At 37.1% G+C, this 12,873-nt stretch overlaps 1 protein-coding gene across 1 annotated transcript in view; it reads right to left on the bottom strand.

Annotated features, from left to right (window-relative positions):
- atp7b (ATPase copper transporting beta) overlaps positions 1-12,873 on the bottom strand; it is a 27,948-nt gene extending 15,075 nt beyond the window's left edge. Inside the window, exons 1-13 of the mRNA XM_016266893.1 lie at positions 12,232-12,873; positions 10,802-11,011; positions 10,524-10,687; positions 8,695-8,856; positions 8,507-8,583; positions 8,291-8,385; positions 8,043-8,131; positions 7,041-7,274; positions 4,364-4,455; positions 2,927-3,054; positions 2,327-2,481; positions 1,064-1,198; positions 764-958 (exon numbers count right to left, since the gene is read on the bottom strand). Coding sequence (XP_016122379.1) covers positions 764-958; positions 1,064-1,198; positions 2,327-2,481; positions 2,927-3,054; positions 4,364-4,455; positions 7,041-7,274; positions 8,043-8,131; positions 8,291-8,385; positions 8,507-8,583; positions 8,695-8,856; positions 10,524-10,687; positions 10,802-11,011; positions 12,232-12,799 — 2,304 coding nt within the window. The 5' untranslated portion in view covers positions 12,800-12,873. The remainder of the gene's footprint in view (positions 1-763; positions 959-1,063; positions 1,199-2,326; positions 2,482-2,926; positions 3,055-4,363; positions 4,456-7,040; positions 7,275-8,042; positions 8,132-8,290; positions 8,386-8,506; positions 8,584-8,694; positions 8,857-10,523; positions 10,688-10,801; positions 11,012-12,231) is intronic.

Genomic DNA, 12,873 nt, shown 5'->3' with positions numbered 1-12,873 from the left:
TTACTAAAACTAACTAAAATTAAAATGAAAACAGAAAATATAAAAACTGATTCAAAATATTAATAAAACTAATAAAAAAATGTATCTCAATGCACTGAACACTACCATTTAAAATGTTGTGGTCATGTAGGATTTTTAATGGTAATGTTTATGAAAAATAAAAATGAGTAAATAAAGTTTTTGAAAGAAGAAAATAAGTTGTCTCTTATGCTCACCAATGCTGCGTTTATATGACCAAAACGATAAAAAATAGTAATATGTGAAATACGACACTGAAATAATTATTTTCTATTTTCATATATTTTAAAATAGAATTTATTGCTGTGATGGCAAAGCTGAATTTTCAACAGCCATTTCTCTAGCCTTCAATGTCACATGATCCTTCAGAAATCATTTTAATATGCTGATGTGAAAGAAAACAAGCTACTTAATTCTTTATGGAATCCATGATACATTTTTTTTTCAGAGGATTTTTTTGATGAATAGAAGGTTCGAAAGCACTTTATTTGTTAATTTAGCTAGTTAGTTAGTTAATAACAATGTAAAAATGTTTACTACGATCACTTTAATGCATACCTGTTGAATACAAGTATCAATTTCTTTAAAAAAAAACCTTACTGGCCCCAAACTTTTGAACAGTAGTATTTATACAGTAGATACATTGTACATAAATATCCAGCAACATTTCTACAGATCCCACTACAGCTGGGATGTCAGCCTAATAAATACAGACTCAAAAGAAGGACGTATGGTTGAGCATTGCCTTGTGGGCCATCTCCAGAGGTTCTCCTCCCTTTATGAGAATGCCATTCTGAGCGCCCACCCCTGTGCCCACCATAACAGCAGTGGGGGTCGCCAGACCCAGAGAGCAGGGGCATGCGATGGACAGAACCGTGATGGAGGCCTGGAACGCAAAGCGAACGATCACCTCTGTTCGGGGGATGTTTTGGTTGTAACCCTGTGAAGATCATACTTATTTTAAAGACGTTTCCTGTTTTTTTACACAGATCTGTCTGTAACAAAGGTTGCATTTTCACATAGTTCATGAATTATTGTATCTCACAGGGAAATACTTTGCCACAACTTCAAAGTCCAGAAAGCCAATGATGAGCCATGCGACCACTGTCAGCACGGAGATCACCACTATAAACGGAACGAAATAGCCACTCAGTTTGTCAGCTAACTGCTGAATCGGTGCCTGCAAAGAGAAGAGGACAGTTGCATCCCAATTCTAACACTGCATAATAATCGCTTTTAATCAAAAAGTAGAGGAGAAACATGAATATGTACTGCCAAATTTAACATGTGACTGGATGTTATTAATTACATGTTTTATTCACTTCTGTTCCCACAAAGTTCTGAAACAAATAATTATACAAAAGCCTTTTATTTATCTCTCTCTCTTTTATACTATCTCTCAAAAGCCTACTTAGATGAATTATGAATAAATATTTTAATAGATTATCAACTGTAGTAAAAATGAAACTGAAAAGTAAATGTGAAAGTAAACTTGCTTTTGTATGCATGTGCATGTATATTAAAAAGAAAATTGCTGAGAAAATGAGAGTTCAAATAGCTGACAGAAACAGCACAATAATCCTCAAGTAATCCACATGACTCCATTAATTAATATTTATGTTAATGTTTTAAATAATGTTTGTATGGACTGTATTGTTTAAAGTTAAAATGTCTTGATGATGGATTTATTTATTACAAACTGAAGCTTTTCCACTTCATAAGATGGATGGGTGGATTACTTGTGGTTTATGATGTTTCTATCAGCTGTTTGGCCTCTCATTCTGACGGCACCCATTCACTGCAGAGGATCCACTGGCAAACAAGTGATGTAATGCAAAATTTCTCCAAATCTGTTCCGAAAAATAAACACTCACCAATATCTTGGATGTTCATAAATGTTCATTTTTCTAAGTGAACTGTTTCTTTAAGGGTGTTCACACTTAGGTTCACTCTTTGCAAAACACTAAAAGCTACAATACAAATATGTATCTACTAAATTCATCACTTTCAAACATTCAAACCCTCAAAATGTTAACACATAAAATCTTTGTCCACTGTAAAGTAGACATGCTCTTCAATCTAAAACACTCAACTATATACTTCTTTAATTAAATCTCAACCTTTGATATGATAAGAAGCCCTTTTTTAATGTTACATTCGATTTAATTGTTAGCTTTCAATCAACTCATGAACCCCCTGCAGTTCCCTCACAACCCCTGCTCTAAAAGGTATGTTTGTGCATATGTGTGTGTGTGTGTGTGTGTGTGTGTGTGTGTGTGTGTGTTTTATGCTTGTGCTCATGAGTTACCTTTGATGTCTGGGCCTCTTCCACTAGTTTGACTATCTGGCTGAGCGTGGTCTCTGCCCCTACATGTGTGGCTTCCACTAGCAGAGCTCCATGAGCGTTAATAGAGCCTGCAATCACACAACTGCCTGGTTTTTTAATGACCGGCATTGGCTCCCCTGGAATGACAAATAGACTTTCAGTTAGGACTTCAGATTTGTATCCATCAGGCAGCTTTGGACCTTTGGGCCAATATAATGCCAGTGTAACTAATGAACATGATAGATCACTAGGAAAAAGCAGAACAAGCTAAAGAGGAGGTGAAGCCAGAAACCAAAAATCATACTTTGAAATGAAGTAGACACAACACTCACTCTAAATGAAAAATGCACTTTTCAACAAAGATGATTTGTGATTAATGATTCATTTGTACTCCTTTCCTATCCCAGCATAATATGCACACTTTGCCTTGAAATGAAAACCAACATGATGTTTTGCAGCTTCTCCTTTTCAAAGTAAATCACTGGGAAACCCCAAAGTATGTACTATGACACTGTTTACAAATGTAGACAGATTTAACGTCCTAAACCACACAAACCCCCACTGACTGAGTCAAAGTCTTACCAGTGATAAGGGACTCATCTGCCATAGACGTGCCTTCAATGACCTTGCCGTCAACAGGGAACTTTCCCCCTGGTGCCACCTTTACCACATCGCCTCTCTGCACCAGCTCCACAGAAACCTGCTCTTCTCTGACACATGACAGCAAACTGACAGTTAAGTCTTATAAGCCTTGAGCAACACAGCATACACATCAATCAACACCATTCAGAATTCTGAGGTTCTACTAGAACTAATGAAATTAATTTATGCCAAGGATGCTCAATCCTGCTCCTTTGAGAGCCGAACTCTATTGCAGAGGTCAACAACTGAAGTGCCATCCATTCGTACTGATGGTTGTTCAATTGAACCACTATCTTACTCACACTCACAGCAGTGCTGTTGCACTAATGCAGTTTATTCTGTATTTTTGTTGCTCTTTGTGCTCTTAACAATTATTTGTACATAAATATATATTCTATTATATTGCATATACTGAAGTCAGTTTTATCTGTGGATGTTTTACAGCAGCTTTACAAAATATACTGCAGTAAAAAGGTCTCAAATTGCTTGTAAATTCCTTAATTTATTACAATTAATAATTAATAATATTAATAAAACCTATTCAGGATTCAGTAAGATTTTTGAAAGATTATCATTAAATTAATCAAAAGTGACAGTAAAGAACATTTGTAATAATTCATTAAAATTAAAGTTCCTTGAGCACAAAATCAGCATATTAGCCTGAGTTATTGAAATTGGTTATAATATTACTGTTTTCACTGTATTTCTATCAAATAAATGCAGCCTTGGCGAAAAGAGACTTCTTCCAAAAATATTAAAACTTCTTTACTTTGTGTAAAAATAGTGTAAATAATCACTTTTGCTTGTATTCATTTCATTTATAAATAAATGTAAATTTTTATTTTATAAATAAAATACATTTTGAATTTATTTTAAAATGCAATGCTTAAATCTTGTTTTGATAATAATTAAAAATGCTGTAAGGGATTTTTTTGGGGGGGAATATTGCACATACAATGTACAATGTCCCTAATACCTGGCAGATGCCATTGAAATAAGTGTCCTGGGAAATCATAGCTGTCTCTGTGACAGCCCTCTGTAAACAGAAAAGAAGGAGAAGCAGTGCTTATTTTTGTCAGAAATTCTCTCTGCCTGTCAATCATTTTGTGCGTTCGGGTTTGCTGGCATGTCGTTAGGATGTGGTTTTGGAGAGAGAAACTTATCACAAGAGTTAAGGTGTTCCTTTCGATAACACTACATTTGATTCATATAAATAAGAAGGCTGATATCAAGATATCATAAGATAAAAAAAATGGAACATCGTGTTAAAAAGCATCTAATTATTAGTTCACTAATGAGCTTATTGAGCACCCCTGAAAAATGGCTAGTTTCTAACTAAAAGCTCATATAATGACTTCTGTCTAGGGTGAAGTGAACCTGATGATGGTGTTGTCTCTGCCCAGGGTCACTATAGTGGCATCTGTGGCCTGAAGTGACATCAGTTTAGCCAGAGCCTCAGATGTTTTACTCTGCAAGGACAAAATAAAAGCAAAAAAATCATGTTTTTCTCATCCAGGCAAGACTTATGCTCAAATGGCAAGCCCACAGACACAGTCCGGGCTCATGAGCACCTGTTTTTTGTTGCATTCTGCATCCATATTTGAATTCATTTTTTGTTGCCGGTTTGATGTACAGGTTATAATCTATTTTCAGATAAACACCCACCTTAATGGCATACATAATATACTTTATATACTTTAGCTACTAATATGTACCTTATTCTAACTTTTTCTTACTACAAAGATGTTATACATATTGAAACTATAAAAAACTAGTGTATTATCAAAACACAAGTTGCTGGATATTTTGTGGCTGTTCTTGTTACAGTTCAGAGCAGCTTGAGGAAACTCCTCAGACCTGCAAAGAGCAATTCATTATTTCAGCATTTTAATAACATAATGATAGCTCTGTCACATGAAGCATGTCAGTGAATGCATGACAGCGATATCACAGCACCAGACATACAGTAGTAAACACATGGTCATAAATCACTGCTTCTGCTGTATTAAATAAGCATTTTCCATTATAATGATGCACACTAGTGCTGTGATATATTGCTTTATCAGCTTGCTAATAAATTAGACTGTATGGGAAATATCAAGATAAGTGGATATTAAAATATGTAAATGTTTCATTCTTATGGTAACATCTAAATTAACTGTCTTTTTTCAAGTAAAAGCTGCACCTGTTAATAATATTTTTTTTAAAAAGATATTTACCGTACCATTAACATATTAGGCTGATACACCATGATGTTTCCTACTTTTATGTAAACTAATGTTTAAAAGTTCAACTTGATAACATGTTTCAAGCATCAACCAAGATGTGCTTCCTCTCAGTTATTATAATGCATTAACGATTGTCAAAAACATAATTCTGTCACTGTCTTGATAAGCTATTAATAGAGAGAGACTGATCGTTTACTGTATATTTGAGTGTTTTTTACCTTAGCAACGTGCTCCAGCCAGCGTCCTAGAGCGATGAACACAAAAAGCATCGGAGGAGTGTCAAAAAATGTCAGAGGACTCTGTTTGGCTCCTTCAATCATGGCTACGATCAGCACTATGAATGAATACACGTATGCAATGGTGGTCGCCAAGACTATGAGCACATCCATGTTGGCTACACCATGTCTTAGCGAACGGTAGGCTTGTATGTAGAAGTAACGGCCACCTAGAAACTGAATGAGAATAAAAGAAGAACCAGATAAAAGAGAGAAATACTATATTATCGGTTATCCGTTGGTTGTCATTCAAACTATTATGTATGACCTTAATGTGATCATTATTACACAGTAAAACATTACTAATATAAAATAGCACCAGTAATGGACACTAAATCTAAATCACTAAATATCTAATCAATTGCAGATTCATTCTGGAATGAAACTAATGAGTCATTAAATCATTTACTCAACCAATTTGTTCCAAAGCTTTGTGTGGAATCATTTTCCCTGGCAAACTGCTGTATTAAAGCACATTTATAATTATCATTTAATCAATGCTATTCTTTTGAACTTTCTATTCATCAAAGATGCCTGAAAAAAAAAGTATCATGGTTTCCAAAAATATATGTTGCTTGAGCAGCAAATCAGCATATTAGAATGATTTCTGAAGTGACACTGAAGACTGGAGTAATGATGCTGAAAAATCTACTTTGCCATCACAGGAATAAATAAGATATTAAATTCTTATATATTTATAGTCTTCTTAATCTTTTTTTTTTTGTAGAAATTACATAACTACTATAAGCGATACTACACTAAACCCTACTTCAGAGTAACAAAAACTACCTGTATAAAACACATGAAAAAACACATAATAATGCACATTGTAGTCTTGAAGAAATTCTGTTGAAATTTTGCATGAGAACCTTCTATGCTCACATAAATTAGGCAATTATTAATGAATGAGACTCAACGTTCTTCTATAACCTGCAGTGGAAATACCTGAACAGGTGTGCAAAGCAGGAAGAAGGCCAAGTTAATGATGGAGAGACCAGGTAGGATGTTCTGGTCCACAGGCATTGAACCACCATGTTCCTTGTGTTGACTGTCCATCACCATCATGTAAATCATCAGACCCATCACTGGGATCCCAAACACCAAACTGAACAGAAACGAATGCTTCCATCTGTAGGTATAGACCAGTTTACACTATAACTTATAGCAATACAAAAACTTACTCACTCTCTGACACACACACACACATACACACAGAAGTGCGTGAGGGTAAATGTTTCATTCTTATGGTAACATCTAAATTAACTGTCTTTTTTCAAGTAAAAGCTGCACCTGTTAATAATATTTTTTTTAAAAAGATATTTACCGTACCATTAACATATTAGGCTGATACACCATGATGTTTCCTACTTTTATGTAAACTAATGTTTAAAAGTTCAACTTGATAACATGTTTCAAGCATCAACCAAGATGTGCTTCCTCTCAGTTATTATAATGCATTAACGATTGTCAAAAACATAATTCTGTCACTGTCTTGATAAGCTATTAATAGAGAGAGACTGATCGTTTACTGTATATTTGAGTGTTTTTTACCTTAGCAACGTGCTCCAGCCAGCGTCCTAGAGCGATGAACACAAAAAGCATCGGAGGAGTGTCAAAAAATGTCAGAGGACTCTGTTTGGCTCCTTCAATCATGGCTACGATCAGCACTATGAATGAATACACGTATGCAATGGTGGTCGCCAAGACTATGAGCACATCCATGTTGGCTACACCATGTCTTAGCGAACGGTAGGCTTGTATGTAGAAGTAACGGCCACCTAGAAACTGAATGAGAATAAAAGAAGAACCAGATAAAAGAGAGAAATACTATATTATCGGTTATCCGTTGGTTGTCATTCAAACTATTATGTATGACCTTAATGTGATCATTATTACACAGTAAAACATTACTAATATAAAATAGCACCAGTAATGGACACTAAATCTAAATCACTAAATATCTAATCAATTGCAGATTCATTCTGGAATGAAACTAATGAGTCATTAAATCCTTTACTCAACCAATTTGTTCCAAAGCTTTGTGTGGAATCATTTTCCCTGGCAAACTGCTGTATTAAAGCATATTTATAATTATCATTTAATCAATGCTATTCTTTTGAACTTTCTATTCATCAAAGATGCCTGAAAAAAAAAGTATCATGGTTTCCAAAAATATATGTTGCTTGAGCAGCAAATCAGCATATTAGAATGATTTCTGAAGTGACACTGAAGACTGGAGTAATGATGCTGAAAAATCTACTTTGCCATCACAGGAATAAATAAGATATTAAATTCTTATATATTTATAGTCTTCTTAATCTTTTTTTTTTTGTAGAAATTACATAACTAATATAAGCGATACTACACTAAACCCTACTTCAGAGTAACAAAAACTACCTGTATAAAACACATGAAAAAACACATAATAATGCACATTGTAGTCTTGAAGAAATTCTGTTGAAATTTTGCATGAGAACCTTCTATGCCCACATAAATTAGGCAATTATTAATGAATGAGACTCAACGTTCTTCTATAACCTGCAGTGGAAATACCTGAACAGGTGTGCAAAGCAGGAAGAAGGCCAAGTTAATGATGGAGAGACCAGGTAGGATGTTCTGGTCCACAGGCATGGAACCACCATGTTTCACATAAATTAGGCAATTATTAATGAATGAGACTCAACGTTCTTCTATAACCTGCAGTGGAAATACCTGAACAGGTGTGCAAAGCAGGAAGAAGGCCAAGTTAATGATGGAGAGACCAGGTAGGATGTTCTGGTCCACAGGCATGGAACCACCATGTTCCTTGTGTTGACTGTCCATCACCATCATGTAAATCATCAGACCCATCACTGGGATCCCAAACACCAAACTGAACAGAAACGAATGCTTCCATCTGTAGGTATAGACCAGTTTACACTATAACTTATAGCAATACAAAAACTTACTCACTCTCTGACACACACACACACATACACACAGAAGTGCGTGAGGTTAATTTTGAAAAAAATACTTGCTGCCGAATTTCCTCTTGGTGGTCCAGTGTGTTGTTCAGTCCCTCAGTTTTTATTAAAGACACACCAAAACCCAAACCCTAGAGAACAGAGAAAGAAGAGATAAATTAATTGAACGAATAAGAAAACAACAATGATATTTAAAACCTAATTAAACCTCATCCTTCTTAAACATATAAATATAATTTTACCTCAATAATTCGGACGATATCTCTAGAGCCAATCAAATCCGGGTCAAACTTCACATGAGCTTTGTTTGTCGCCAAAGCAACAGAGGCTTCCAGTATTCCCTTTGTCCTCATAAGTTTGCTTTCGATGTTATGGACACAGGAAGCACATGTCATACCAGTAACCTGATGAAATATCTGTGTCAAGACTGAAATCCACAAGACTGAAACAAGCTCATCAAACCATTCTTTTGTTGAATTCTACATAAGACCTTCATAAGGATTTCTATTTCATCTCTCTTCCCGCTGGGAAAGAGGGCAAAAAAGCCCTTTTTTTACTTGGGGTTTTCATTCCAATATATAAAAATGCATTGCCTTATGTAGAGATCATGTATCCTCTAAATACAGGCAGTTTTGAATTCAAGCAGTGAATTTTTTTTTACTTAAAAATAGCAAATTGTTGAACACAGGTACTTGGGAAAGAGAATAAATCATGCAATTTGGCAGATATAAATGGGAGAAAAAACCCATAGACTTCCACATACTTTAGGTTTAATTTTTGTATTATTGTTTAATTATATTAATTATGTGTATAATGTTCTTCCCAGCCAATCTGCATTGTTGGGGAATGGCAAGCACCCCAGCTGTGCCAGAAGAGGGGCACCTTGGAGCACATCCTGAGTGCCTGCCCAAAGGTGTTGGGGAAGGGAGATACCGCTGCGCCATGACCAAGTGTTAAGGTCTTTGGCAGATACTATCAGTACAGCAATTCAAGAAAGTAAGAATCAACATGCCCCTCGACAATACATCTCCTTCATCAGAGCTGGAGAGAAGTCGCATCAGAGGGTTGGCTCAGTGGGGGGGCTTCTTGCCAGTGCACGTGATTGGAAGCTCCAGGTCAACCTAGGGAGACAGCTAAAGTTCCCAGCCAACATTGCAACCACTACGCTCCACCCAGACATGGTGCTAACATCGGAGTCTACAAAGGAAGTGGTTTTGCTAGAACTGACTGTCCCCTGGGAAGACCAAATTGAGGAAGCATATGAACGCAAAAAGGCTAAATATGCAGACCTTGTCACAGAGTGCTGGAGCACTGGCTGGAAAGCACAGTGTGAACCAGTCGAAGTTGGGTGTCGGGGCTTCGCAGGTAGATCAGTTCAGCGAACTCTTAACCTTCTTGGTATGAAAGGACTGCAGCGCAAAAGGGCCATTAAGAACATCCTGGAGGCCGCTGAAAAGGCCTCGCGATGGCTGTGGATCCGGAGGGGGGATCCGTGGCTGAGCGCACCACATGGACACAAGTCTGGGGTTGATCACCCCCGGCTGGGTCGCCCAGGCGAGGGTGTATGATGATTAAAGACCCGAAACACCCAGTGACCCCGGGTTCATCACTGAAGATGTGTCCAAGTAGCATCAGAAGATGTTTTCAAACTACTTATTATGAATATTATTAACATGTTATCATATTATTTATTGTCTAAATTTGTAGAACAATCGCAACTTCATTACTGACACAAAGTATCATTACAACAACAATGTAAAAAATCTTGTGTTTCAAACAACTAGTGTATAAAAATATATTTTATGGGAAATCTCTTCCTTTAGGTAATAAAAAAAATTATATTTAAAAATAAATACAATAATTATAATAAATTACTAACAATGTGGTGGTAAAGACATTTTTGAGAAAACCTTAAACAAAGTATAAACTTCAAAAAATTACCAATATCAGTCACAAATACCAAAAAAAGATAAGAAGAACATATCACCTAATAAAATACCGAAAGACAAGAAGAACATATTATTTTTAGTTGTAGTTACAGAAACACCCACAAATGCACCCAGACACTCACAGAAAGATTCAAGACACCATCCTGGACTGTATTCTCTTCCATCACTGAGGCACCAAACCCTAAGCGAGAGATGAGCTGGACGATCTGTGCTGGGTCCAAAAGCCCTGGATCATACTTCACCTCTGCCTTACCAGCCATCAGAGCGACAAATACTGATTTAATACCTAGACATACATCAACATAAAAATCAAACCACTGCTCTACTTACATATATGACATTTGATTAAAAATGCTTGATAGCTACTTTAAAAAGTACTTAACCCTGAATGCCATTTTACCTTTGTGTTTCAACAGATTTTTCTCAATGTTGGCCACACAGGATGCACAGGTCATCCCTGTCACATGAACGAAACATTTGCGTGTCTCTCTGTCCTCTGAGACACAGGGGTTGTCTCTGGTGATTTCGATTGGTGAAGATTTGGATGTGTGGCTTTGTTTCAGATCACTTGACATTTGACTGCTTGATGAAACATCATAAACTTCAGAATCTTTGAATGAGAGAAAAAATGTGAAGACATTAAGTGCTGAGCATAACTGATGAATGCACAGTTATATTTTCTTACAGCTATATTTTTACAGTATATGTATTTTTGCCTTCACGTTTAGTTAGAATTAGAGTTAAGAATTTATGAACATTTCGAAGAGAGAGAGAGCAGTCTGCCTAAAGCCTCTTTAATCCGATTAACTCTCCCACTTTCCCTTTTAAAGGTTGCCATGTCTGGGTTTTGAGTCATTCAAGAACATTTCATGTTATTCTAGAATGGCAACCTGTGTGGTAACCAAGGAAACCATTGTTCTGGATAGATTTTGCTGGCAGAGGAGAAGCCACTGTCTAGACAAGATAAAGATTTTGCCAATTTTGTGATATCTACTTGGTTTTACAGACAGAGAAAGATTAAAGCCCTCATTTTACACATTACACATTTGGTCAAATAAAAATACATATAAGGCAATGTTTCAAAAAGTTTCAATATAGCTAGTTGCTATTTAGTAAACAGTAAGCTTTATGTGTTCACTTATCAGGTACATTTATGGCACTTTTCCACTGCATGGTACGGCACGGTACGGCTCGGTACGGTTCACTTTTTGGGGGTTTTCCACTGGGTACAGTACCTGGTACCTGGTACTTTTTTTAGTGCCACCTCGGTTGGGGTTCCAAGCTTACCGTACCGTTACCAAAATGTGACGTGTAAACTCTGCTGATCACGGATTGGCCGGAGAAAATCGTCACTACCTGCGTCACTGAACTAGCGACATGAGACACAAACAGACCCGCTAGATTTAAATCAGCACAGCCAGCGAAGGATCGAACGCAACTGTTTTGAACGAGCGCACCTTTTTTTAACAACCAAAAAGTGGCTGTTCCCCCTGTTGCGGAAGAACAGACGTTCCTCTCGTTGATAGCAGGGGAGCGTATCCAGCGAGAGCTTGATGGGGCGATGCGGAATGAAAACGTTATTTAGGAGTCATTAGAGGCGGCGCAACTATAACGACATGTGAATAATCCCGCCCATTCTAAAAGCGATACTAAACTGCAGTGGAAACGCAAACCGAGCCGAACCGAGCCTTGCCGTACCGTACTGAGCCGTACCGAGCCGAGTCGTACCACGCAGTGGAAAAGCGCCAATAGAGTATCAGTTCCATGTGTTCTCTGCGAGAAAGACGATCTTCACTGTGTGAGGTATGTATTCTGATATGTTTTCACAACCTTGATCCAGCCACGCTTCAAATCCCATGTCCTCAATTGCCGCCCGCAGTTCTTCTGGACTAGTCAAGCTGGAGTCAAATGTTACAATTGCCTTCTTTTCCTGTAAGTTAACTTTTATGGCATGAACTCCGGCTCTCTGGGACACCATTCCCTCTGTGGCTTGAACACACGAGTTACATGTCATTCCTTCTATTCCGATAGTAACAGTCTGGGGTGGAATACTGGCAGAATTCAATCTAGAATTCCAACCAGGAATGGAAACCATAAAATTCCTTTGTGGAATCTCCTCTAAGAGCCCTTTAACTGTCTCCAGGGTAAGCAGCGATGGGTCGAATCTAAGGTCCACACTTCCTTTTTCCAGTGAAACAAATACAGAGTTGACACCTACCACTTCCGACAAGGTTTCTGTTATGTTCTTCACACATGACCCACAATGCATCCCTTCTACGCCTAATGTTACCTCAGAGCAGTCAGCCACCGAAGGATGCAGTTGACTCTGCAAGGCCAGAAGTGAAGCATCAAACCCCATATCCTCGATATGTTTTCTCAAAACCTCTGGTGTTACCATTACAGGGTTAAACTTCAAAGAGGCTTCTTTATCAATCAGAGACACTTGGACACCAACAACACCTTCAAGACTTC

This window comes from Sinocyclocheilus grahami, unplaced genomic scaffold, assembly GCF_001515645.1.
Source record: "Sinocyclocheilus grahami isolate Dianchi unplaced genomic scaffold, SAMN03320097.WGS_v1.1 scaffold34.1, whole genome shotgun sequence".
Taxonomy (NCBI): Eukaryota; Metazoa; Chordata; class Actinopteri; order Cypriniformes; family Cyprinidae; genus Sinocyclocheilus; species Sinocyclocheilus grahami.
This window is presented reverse-complemented; position numbering and strand designations above follow the sequence as displayed.